The 11,279-nt window shown below is 47.6% G+C and overlaps 1 protein-coding gene across 1 annotated transcript in view; it reads right to left on the reverse strand.

Annotated features, from left to right (window-relative positions):
* Window positions 1-10,493, reverse strand: part of B4GALT1 (UDP-Gal:betaGlcNAc beta 1,4- galactosyltransferase, polypeptide 1) — a gene marked incomplete at its 5' end in the record, with an annotated part of 11,335 nt that extends 842 nt beyond the window's left edge. Inside the window, 3 exons of the mRNA XM_009073794.1 lie at window positions 1,517-1,639; window positions 2,812-2,999; window positions 10,258-10,493. Coding sequence (XP_009072042.1) covers window positions 1,517-1,639; window positions 2,812-2,999; window positions 10,258-10,493 — 547 coding nt within the window. The remainder of the gene's footprint in view (window positions 1-1,516; window positions 1,640-2,811; window positions 3,000-10,257) is intronic.
* Between the last annotated feature and the right edge of the window lie 786 nt (window positions 10,494-11,279).

Consider the following 11,279-nt stretch of genomic DNA (forward strand, 5'->3'; position numbering starts at 1 on the left):
AAACACAAGTACATTAAACACCCAACGGATGTGGGATACTCTGCCACAACTTCCACAAATGACCACTGGTTTTGTCTCCCTTTTTTTCTTTGGAGGATGTTGCAAGTGCATTTCCAGGTTTGCAGCACTGAATGGGGCAAAAGCCAGTCCTTTTCCGCACAGGCACATCAGCGTGTGGAGAAGAGACTTGCCCTTGCCAACATCAAGCTAATTCACCACACCCTTACCTATTCCTCCATCTCCTCCAACCAACACCCAACGCCCACATTAACCTTGCTCCAGGCTGTAGCCTAGAATTTGAATGTAAGGCATCTAGTTTTTAACCTATCTGGGAAGGAGCTAGACAAGCATTAATTTTCCAGGATGTGAAAGCTGCAGTGCTGGTGGAAACCAAAGTGAATGGTTGTGAAGCAGCACAAAGGAGACATATGACCAGAGTCACAGTGGTCCCAGCTGGGACCTACTGGGTGAGGGGCAGCCCATATTTGTATGCTCTGTGCAAGGCACCTGCAGTTATCTCATAGACACCAATGCTGGAAAGAGCTCAATTTCTTCTTTGCCTCTCCCTTTGCACTTCTATATAGCATCTCCAGCTCCTCAAAAACCCAAATGCCCCAAAAAGAGAGGACTACCACCTTGCTCTGAATGTGCTGCTCCACTGAAAGGCTGTTCCTCACTTGGTTTATTGAACAGAAGGGCTGAACCTCAGGAAGGTAAAAGCCTTTTCAGGAAGACCCTTCCTGAAGCCCAAAAGAGCTCAGAAAGCCCAGAGAAAAGACCATACAGAGTGGTTTTGTTACTGAGAAATATGAAAAGGGCTTCCAAATACAAGTTCCCCCACAATGATTTCTCATAGAAACTGCCTTGGGGATGCAAAGCCGTAAGGTAAGGCAACCCCATGTCCACCCTTGCCCCTTGGTCTTCAGGCAGGGGTGATACCAGCCTGCCCTGTGCAAACACCTTCCTCCTCTCCTGCAGTTCTGAGCCTTGCTCAGTTTCATTCCAGGTAAGAACCAAAGGCTCACAATATTATTTAGAGCTGCTTACAGCCTGACAATTGAAGCTCACCTGGGAACAAAGGGATCCCCTACAAGGCTGGAGACCCAGGCAAGTTTTGGGCTGCATTGGGCAAGGTGGGTCAAGGTCTTATCCACTCTGCTGCATGCTCTGAATCCCCTTCCTGCAGTCAGTGCTGGGAGAGCCAGAAGCACACTCCTTCAACCCATGCACTGGTGTGGGTGCTGGTGAGGCTACATGACGAACGAGCAATGGGGAGAGCTTGGGGGCAGGGGTGGGATTTTTCCAATCAGACCCACTCCCCACACACCTTGGGAGTTGCAAAATAGGATGCCAGCACTCAGCAACGTCCTTTTGCCAAGCCAGCAGGTTGCTCACACCCCACCTTCAGCTCCTGCCTGGAGACATACCATGCCCCTCCATACCCAGGTGAGAGCAGCAGGTCTGTACTCATTCTCACCCTGAACACATCCCAGGGTGTCAAGGGATATTTATTTACCTGTTATAAATGTCATCATCTTCACCACCCCAGCCCCAGTAATTGTTTGGGAATCCATTGATCTTTGTGAATTGCTCTTTGCTCAAGGCAGATACACCTCCAAAATACTGATTGTAAGGCAACCTGGAAGCAGGGAGAAGAGGACATTACAGGAGAGATGCTAGCCAAGGGGCAGCTTGCCCGACTGAAAAGGCCTTTCTGCTGCCTTTCACCCCAGGCCCCAGAGAACCAACAGCCACTGCAAGGCACCTTCCTGCATCAGAGAGTAGCACGTGTTCTGGTGCCCTGGACTTGGCAGAAGGAACTGGTGGGCTCAGTCCAAATACAGCTGGGAAGTGTTTTGCAACTGGCAATGGCTGCAGCCTTTCATTAAGCAGTACACTGTCCTCAAAGGACAGGCTGGTGAGATACACATCACCTCACCAAAGGTGACCTGCATGCCACAGGAGTGGCAAGAGCTCAGAGAGGCTCTGGATGTGCAGAAGAATCTCCTGAGGCACATATTTCTGCTTTAAGCTTCACCTAGCTGCAAGAAAAAACTGCAATTGCTGCAGTGCCAGCAGCAGTCCTGCTCCAAGCAGGACTTGGATCTGGAGTGGAGGCATGCAGGGGTCCTGCTACCAAAACCACTGCTGTATCTTTAGCACTACTGGCCACCACAGGGTCACGACCAGTTTCCACTTTATAGATGAGCTTTTAAACTCCCCCAGGGGGATTTGGGATAAGAAAAAACAGAACAGAAAGGAAAACCAAGACATATTTTTGTTTACAACAGCCTGCTGAATCCAAACATATGTTAAAAGGAATTTCATTTTGTGCTGCTCTCAGATTACCAGGGCAGGTCTCTCAGTGGTTCAAAACTGAACAGCCAAAAAAATTTCATTTTGCTATTAAAATAGTGCCTGATGCAGCCTTTTTTAAAGCTGCACATAGTTCTCACTATGTGAGAGGCTCACTTTTCAGACTGGGTGGAAACACTATCCATCTTCCAGCTTCTAGCCTGAAACACAAGAAGGGATATGTGGGCATCTGCAAAACGACGGGCACTCAGTTTTTCCTCACCCTGTGTTTCACTTTCCAGAAGCTGTGAATTTTAATAAACTGCTTGGCTGCATTTCTCCGCCTTCCTCCCCCCCAGTCACCCGCTCCCTGCAGGGATGCGCACGCCAAGACAGGCTTTTGCAAAACACATTTTCCCGTGCTTTCAAGGGTGGGTGGGGATGTGTGGTACTGCCTGGCCTGCTAGGCTAACTGAGGTATTAGGAAAAAAGATGCCCCTCCAAAAGACATCTCACCGGAATCCAAATTTGTCCATGGATACAGAGAGGTGTCGTGGCTGGCTGTAACATTTGTAGGTGTTCCTGTCATCCATTGGGATGAGGTCTACATCACTAAACACAAAGCAATCATAGTCATATTCTTTCAAAGCCTCTGCGAATCCTATATTCAGCAGTTTAGCACGGTTAAATTCTTCTTCTCCATCCTAATTTAGAAACAAACAAAAACAGTTAAGTGACTTCAGTTTGACAGTTGAGATGGGCAGTTTCTTACCTGTTGCCGGATGCTGGTGTTGCCATACTGGGTTGGCATGCCTGTGATGGACTGAGCTCAAACTCTAGCGCTACCCCTGCAGCACCCATGGCATGTTCACAGCAAGACCACCCCCCTGCCAAATGCTACCTGTGGGATGATGACAGCTGGGACAGTTGCAGACCATGGGGGCAGACGAAATGGCTGAGGAAAGGCTGGACCCGGCTCAGCTCCTGTCTCTTGGTAGGAACCTCTAAGAGGGCAGCTTTGACACTGAGCGGTCCCCATGTCCCACTCCACACACAGACATTTCGGAATTGAATTCTGTGATAAAGGGTAGGAAGCTGGGGCCTCCTGGAGCAGCAGAGAAAAGTAAAGAGAGACAAGCTCCTCTGGAAGAAGGGACTCTTGCTACAGAGAGAAACCTTGGTAGGGCTTTAGCTTACAGCCAGGACCAGAACCATAGACCATAACCTATCTGTGGCCACAATTTCAGCAGTCTCTTCCTAAACTCTGCCACAACATGGCTGTGGGACCATGGCACAGCCTCTGCTGAGCCACATGCATGAGCACATGCCAGACCTGAATTGCCAAGCACAAAATGGCACCAGGAGAAAAGGTCTGGTGCTGATGCCATGCCAAGCCTGGGCAGCCATGCACACATGGGAGCAGGATGCTCCCTGGGCCCTGGAAAGCTGTTTCAGGACGTGGCTGTGGCACAGCCTCAGCTACTAGATGGTGGACCAGTGCCAACTGCTTCCTGCAAGGGCTACGGCTCGCATGCTGGATGCTGCCATTGCTGCGGTGGCACAACCTCTTCTTTGGTGCTCCTCTGCTAGGTGGAGCATGGCATGACCCACCATCCATCTGTCCTGGGGCCCTTGACAGCAAAACAAAATCAAGAAGGCTGTCACCATGATGGGAAGGACCTGAAAAGAACTGACACCACAGCAGGGCATGCTTGTCCCAGGACAGATGCAGCTAATGAAGAGACCTGCAGAGAGAGGGGCAGGAAAATCTCTGCCTTCCTTCCTGAGCAACAAGGTGCCCGAGGAGAAAGAACCCTTTTGGACTGTTTCAGGCAGAAATGTTTCAAAAGCACACGTGGCTTTCAGCACAAGTACAGGCTCGCAAATTGCTCAAGTACTTTCAAGACACACAGGACCACACCCACAAACCCAAGAATACTGGTGGTTTGAGAGTAAGGATTTTCAATCCAAGACCCCACTTTGCAGCAGCAGCTTCAAACCCAAACCCTGTGCAAGGGAACAGAGCAGGTGGAAGGAAACTCTTAGGAGGTCGAAGTTTTCTGCCAGCCTGGAAAACAAGACCGCCAAATCCTTTCTACCTTTACTCCTCTGAGCAGTGTCGAGCCAAAGGACCCCCACACTGTGCAGGCTGTCCCCCGACCCTGCAACACCTGCACCAAACAATACCGTGCCCAAGGAGCAGCAGCTTAAAGCATCTTTTCTCCTGGTGCAATCTCCTTCTCCCAAACAGCTTTGCCTGGTTAATAAACAATCAGTTTGGGAACTGTTTAATCCAGACTGGTTAATGGATCTGCTGCTGGAGAGCCAAGGCAGGTTTTTGAAACAGTCTCAAGCATCTTTCAAATGAAAGTTTTAACATACAAGTGTCAAACCAAAAAGTTTTCAAAAGTATTTATCACCTGCCTTGGGCATAAATGACTTCACAGGGAGGAGTGAGCTTTCATGGAGGAGGATCTGAGCAAATATTCAGCATCCTTACCCAAAACAGAAGAGTTCACCCAGTAACTAAGATGGTGGGAGGATGATCATCATCATGCATAAAGCAAGAGCAGTGAAAACTTGAGTACAGCAAATGAAGGCAAATTAAACAAGGAGGCAGCTAAGGCTGTGATATTGGAGGGCTTTCTTCCCCCAGGAAAGGGGGCTGGCCAGCCCCAGCTGCCCTGTGCTCCTCAGGTCCCACGGCATCACACCGAAACCTAGCTCCATAGTCCCAAGGGGTACTCTTCCTGGTGCTGGTGCAAAGTGCAATGTGCTTACACCTCAAAGCAACTGCTGGGTCCAGTCTAGCACAGTGTCCTCATTTGACACCCTTTGGTTGTTCATTTCCTAATGAAATTCAAAGCAAAGGGCGCTTCACGCCAATTGTCACCAGCAGAGGCTCAGCTGCAGTTGACCCCTGCCTTCAGGCAGCCTGTAACTCTTCTAGGTGATACATGGGGATTAACAGTGCTACAAGGAGCTGTGTTTTTAAACCTTTCCACGAAAAAAACCATAGTACAGTGCAGTTACCACACCAAGAGCATGTGGGATGCCTCCTGACACCTCTCCCACCAGGCCCAAGCTGAGCCCACAGTGGGACCCTGTGCATGGAGAGGGATCAGACACACAGCAAACACTTCACGTGGGCACTGCTGTTTTCCTCCCGAATGGCCACACAACTTCACACTCCAGAATCCAAAAAACTTAGGGAAAGGAAAGGATTTCCAAGTAATTTTTTTGGTAGCTTTACAACGAGAAGGTAGCTCACGCAGCAGACTCTGCAAAACTGTTACCAACTGTGACTGCTTTGAGGGCAGGAGGCTGGTTTTCTGTTCCAGATGACATGCAGGACTTTACTGCATGTACTGAAGCAAACAAAGACAAGAGGTTTTCCTTTTTGCAGAAAGCTCTGTTTCTTTACCTAAGGCAATGTGAAAGCACTGGCATGCTTGCAGTATCTTAGCTTCAAAGCTCTTAAAACTCAGAAGCATGCTGCAGGGTTCCATTTTTTTGACTGATACCCAGCATTTTGCAAAAAAACACCCCAACAAACAGAAAAAAACCCAACCCTCAGAAATCTTTTTGTTCTGCTGTCCCTTCCAGATCAGCACAGAGCACACTATCTATAGGTGACCCTCAAGAAAGTAGATAAACCAGAACTGAAGAAACCTCCAGTCCTCACCTCTGCTTGGTAGTTCTGCATCCCATGGGAAGCTGTTATTTGCCACAAAGAAATGGATCAGTTTGGACTTGCTTGGACATACTGAAATCCTGAAAAGATAGGCAGCACACATGGGATTGCTGCTTTGACAATGCAGTCAAGCTCTAGATGCAGCCTCCACACTTTCCTAAGCTTTCAGCCAGAAGAGATGTAGTCCAAGCAAATTTTTGCTATTTTATTTTCCTGACAGTTTTTTCCCAGGGTTCTCTTGCCCTGAAGCTTAATCCATGTCTGAGTTCAGTGCTGGTGCCCAGCACCTGTTTCTGTCTCCCGAATTTACTCTCTATGTCACTCCCAGTACACCCAAGTCCATCCCCATTCCCTGATCCACAAGAGGCTGGCTGAAGAAGGACGAAGTGCTGCCTCAGTCCTGCAAGGTCTGACGCTGACTCCTTCCCATACCTGGAGATGAATGATCAGCCTCAGCAAAAGAACATCCAGGCTTTTTTACTTCCCATCCATTACCTTTGCTGGATCTGATTTGCTCAGCCAGACCTACCAAAGGAACTGTTACTCAAGTTAAAGGGGTTGCAAACAAGCAAGAAGCCAACTGTCCCGACTCTGGCCTGCCTCACACTTCCATGTAGGAGGCAGTTCTGTGATTCCTCCTGCAGACTGCACAAAGGACCCTGTGGCTGCATCTCCCTCACCTGGATCCTACAGTTGTGAGATTTCACAGAGGTAATGGTGAGGATATGTGTTTCTGGCTGGCTAGGAGAGAGACATCACCTCCAACAGGAGCTTGCTGAGGTGAGGATACACTGAGACAGCCTGAATCACAAACAATGCCAGTGTGAAAGCCCTCACTCCAGTGGACTTGAGCAGATACAAACAGTTTTTCAGGGCCATACAGAGACATCAGGAGACACTTTGGTGTTTTGCTGTTGAAGAGTGTTTTGAGGTCTCAGCATAATTACACTGGGCAGTGGGAGAGAGCAGCCACAGTGGAAACTTGCCTCTCACACCACAGCAGGGGTAAGCAGGAGCTGAGCACAATTCCCTCCTTTGCCTGCAGACCTGGGGGGTACTAATACCCCCCTACAAAATAAGATGAATAAGAGTGATGGCCCAACCACTCCACACTCAGACATACACACACCTCTCTGCTACCAAGGACACTGCAGGTAACACCAGGGGCCAGTGGAAAATGGTTGAACAACTGTCCAGTTTTCAGGGAATTTGTTAAGTCTCCCCTTTCCCAAACTTTAGACTGTCTGCGTGGGCATTTGCATGGGCTGAAATGCAGTGAGAAAACTCAATTCTAGACCTGAGTGTCCACATGGCAACAGCTGAAGGTGCTAGAGAGCACATGGGTAATGGCAGGATCAAGTGAGGCTGAGGGAGATACAGCAAATTCGTCACCGACTTCTCATTTGCTAAGGTCAAGCTTGCACAACATCACATGGGTGCTATGCAAAGTTTGCCCAGACATGTGTCCTCATCTCAGATTTATCTGAAAAATTCTACTCCACACATTGGGTTTGGGTTTTTAATGGGGTGGAGTGTATAGGGTGAAGAATAGGTAGGTTCTTTCAGGAAATAGAATAGGTTTCTTTCAGGAAAGACGGAGCGTGGCACTGAGAGCCATGGTCTAGTTGACATGGTGGTGTGAAGACTCGGTGATCTCAGATGTCTCTTCCAACCTTACTGATTCTGTGACTCTGCGATTTTCCACTGGCTCCTGTTACATGTCGGACATTTTACAATCATCCCCCTGACTTCAGCCATGTCCTACTTTGAGGCATTCAGGCATGCAAGAACAGCATGGTGGAGACACAATGGACTAGTGACAGAAACACATTGCGCTGAAAGGAAGAAGTTTGACATTACCAGTGCAGCAGTAGCAGGGCTCAGCGCTCCTCTTTCTTTCTATGAGATGCAGAGCACAGAAGAGCACGTAGGCAGCGTGTAAGAACCAGATCACACAGTAATTCTCCTTCGTTCAGTGATTGCTTTGATATAGACAGGATTAACAAGTAAAGGTAATATTTCCCCACTAGAAGGAAAAATAAAAAAAAAAAAAAAAAAAGAGGGCAGATGCAAAGGGAAGGACAGACAAGAAAAAGAGAAAAGCAATTGTCAAGAAAGCAGAGAAATAAGATCATTTTCCTACTATACTTCTGGTAGAATTAATACATTTTTCTGCAACTATCTCTACTCAGTGTCCCCACACCCTTGAGAGATGCATCCAGTGGGTTTACTACCACTGACCACTCCAGCTCTTCCAGATACAGTTTATTAGAGACATGCAGAAGAAGGATGTTCATTTTACAAATTAGGTAGTCTTACATGCTAACCTACATCTTCTGGATGCATACAGGCCATATATACTCGTTCCCTCTCACTCAAAATTGACACAAAAAAACCCATTTGCTTCACAGACTTTTGTGAGGGTTAACTTTAGAGCACACAGTCTTAGCACTGGAGAACAGGAGCAGAGAAGAGGAATAGCTAGCAACACACGGGAATGCAAGCCAGCATGTACCATGGCAGCAGCAGCAGGAACTCCAACCGGACTTCGGACACTGCCTGCCTTTATGGGCACCAGCACTTCTTTCCTTACCCTTGACCACCACCAACGGGGCAGGACCAGCCCCCACTGCACTGCCAGCTCTTTGCAATGGAGATGGCTGCTCACCCACAAGTGATGCCCCACACCACAGGCAGACAGCCTTCCCCAGTCCTCCGCAGAACTGGCTGGTAAGCTACACCTGGCTGGGACTGGCTGGGAAAGCCCCCCCACTGCAGGACCACTGCTGGAAGCTGCATCACACTCTTGCTTCTGAGCCATGCTCAGAAAAGGGTGGCATGCCACCCTGTCACCCTCACCCACCTGCAACCCAGTCACCAGTGGGGTCCGTGGCTCAACCAACTTTGTGGCACCAGTGACTTGCACAGGGAAATGCTGCATGTGCAAGGACATGAAGGATGAAGGGTTGGCCCTGCATTGCTGACCCACAGGGGCACCAGCTGCTCCTTGCATTACACAGGAAAGGTCTCCTCACACCTTAATTTTGGGGCACAGCATGCCAGTCCACATGCTGTGGAAATGCCTGGTGACCTCAGCAACATGGCCACCAGGCCACAAGCACAATCGGACACAGAGACCAGAGCATCTTGGCTACTGTGCTTGGAAACTACGGCTAATTCCCCACAAATCACTTTTGTCCAGATTTCTGGCATCCTGGAAATGAGCAAAGTAAGAGAAATTGTAGTAAAGGAGTATTGGTTTTCTCTCCAAGAACAGGTCACCCCTTACTTTCAGTTCCGTGAGGAAATTCATCGCTTGGGTGACCATTTTAAATATTCATGGTGTTTGTTATGCCTGAATACATCAGCTGATCCAAGCATAAGTTTAAGGAGTTAACATTTAAAGAAGCATGTTATTTCATCTCGGTTTTTACTGCGCTGAGAAAACACAACCAAGAGAGAAACTGTGCTGTGGGATTTTCCAACTACTTGTCTATTGCTGAGGCTCTTAGAACTGCATCTGCCCTTTCACACTGCAGCCCATACAAACGCCTGTAAATTTTAAGGCTTTCCAAGTGTGAACAGCACACACTTAAACACCTTTATGGTATAAATCAAGACAGCTTGTCTGGAGTCAAACATGCCTTTTTTTTGTTTTTTAAGGACAAGCCTAAGGCAAATAGATATCAAGAAAAAAACAACCAATAACTCCCCAAGACGGCTGGTTTCTTTTCTGTTGCATTCACCTAAAGACAATCACTTACCTGTTCCACTGCCACAGCTTTGCTTTCTCCATCCTGACACTTTGTGCGCTATTACTAACATGGACAGAAGGCGCTCAAGAAAGCAAGTGAAGTCCTATAACTTTATAGCACATCCAATACCAGATCAGACACTCATGCTACCTTGTCACCTTAAAGATCTCTGCATGCAATTCCTGCAGCAGGTGGGCAAAAGGAACGTTTGGAAAAAGGTGTTATATTGGGTTGTGCTATTTGGAATTTTTTAACTCCTCACCAAGCAGCTTCTTTAAGCAGAAGCTGTTTAGAGTGAATTGTGCCTGACTAGAGAGGAGATTTCAGGTTTTCCACCAAAATCATTGAAGCGAAATTGTTCATTTTAATTATTCATTTTTTTATTTTTAAAAGCAACCTTATCCCTGTCTGCAAGCCCACTGCTGTTCAAAGTAAAGCAACCATTCCTCTGTTTTAGGGCACACAGGCACTGTTATGACAGCTGTATAAAGGCTTTTCCCCTTAGCATCTTACCTGGTTTATAACATATACTCCATAATCTAGTTGCTGCCTTTGGAGAATTGGGTGCAGGTAATACAGCCAGTACTTGAGGTGCTCTTCTCGGTTCCTGAATGGTATGATTATTGCTACTTTCTGAAGTGCTATACAGTCCTTCGGAGCAAAACGACCTCCTGCTTTGATCTCTGGGTTTACTCTTGCCACTTCTTCCAGATTTACAGGCTGGGAAAACTCCACACGTAGTGCACCAACTGGAAGAGAGGCACAGCACCAAGCAAGTTAGCACACGCAATACATTTCTCTGAGCATACATCCTTTACAGACACTTGGGGTTTGGTTTGGTTTATAAGAAACAGAGCTTTTGATCCCAACACAATCCCAGCAGTGCATGGACGTGTTGAAGCTTGGACCATCCATACCCAAAGCAACCTCACACTACCATTCACAACAAACCTGCAAACACTGTGGCCTCTTGGTATCAGAAACCAACCAAGCCGCTGACACCAAACTGGGTCTTGAAAATCCTCTAATCTGTATGGCAAACCAACAGCTGCACTCCCACTAGCACAGGCACCGTGAAACCAAACTAAAATGTTGCACTCTCACCTATCTCATGCAGCTCAAGACTCAAGTACTGCAAAAATAGTCCTGCTCTCCTACTGACATTACTTATGGCTAGCCACATGCAAAGTGAATGAAACCCCCTTTCTTGTTTTTTTTTCTCTTAGAGATATTTTCAGTGTTCTGTTAGAGATATTTTCAGTGTTCCGTAGGCATACCCATCATTTATTAGAAGTTCTGTATTAGAAATTCTAAAAAAAAATTTCCCCAATATCCAGATTTGCATGCAGGCTGGCAATTCCTGCAAATGGTTACAACAATGGCAGGTTTTGAAACTGCCAAAACCAGCGTGTAAAACTGAGAAGCCCCTGTGGCACCACAGAGAGAACTCTCTGAGAGAGATGCCTTCTCTGAACATCCAGGCTGGCCCTTCTGCAATATTTGCTTCCAGCTGCTCCAGCCCTGATGGAGAGACT

Source organism: Acanthisitta chloris, unplaced genomic scaffold, assembly GCF_000695815.1.
Source record: "Acanthisitta chloris isolate BGI_N310 unplaced genomic scaffold, ASM69581v1 scaffold3064, whole genome shotgun sequence".
In the NCBI taxonomy this organism is placed as follows: Eukaryota; Metazoa; Chordata; class Aves; order Passeriformes; family Acanthisittidae; genus Acanthisitta; species Acanthisitta chloris.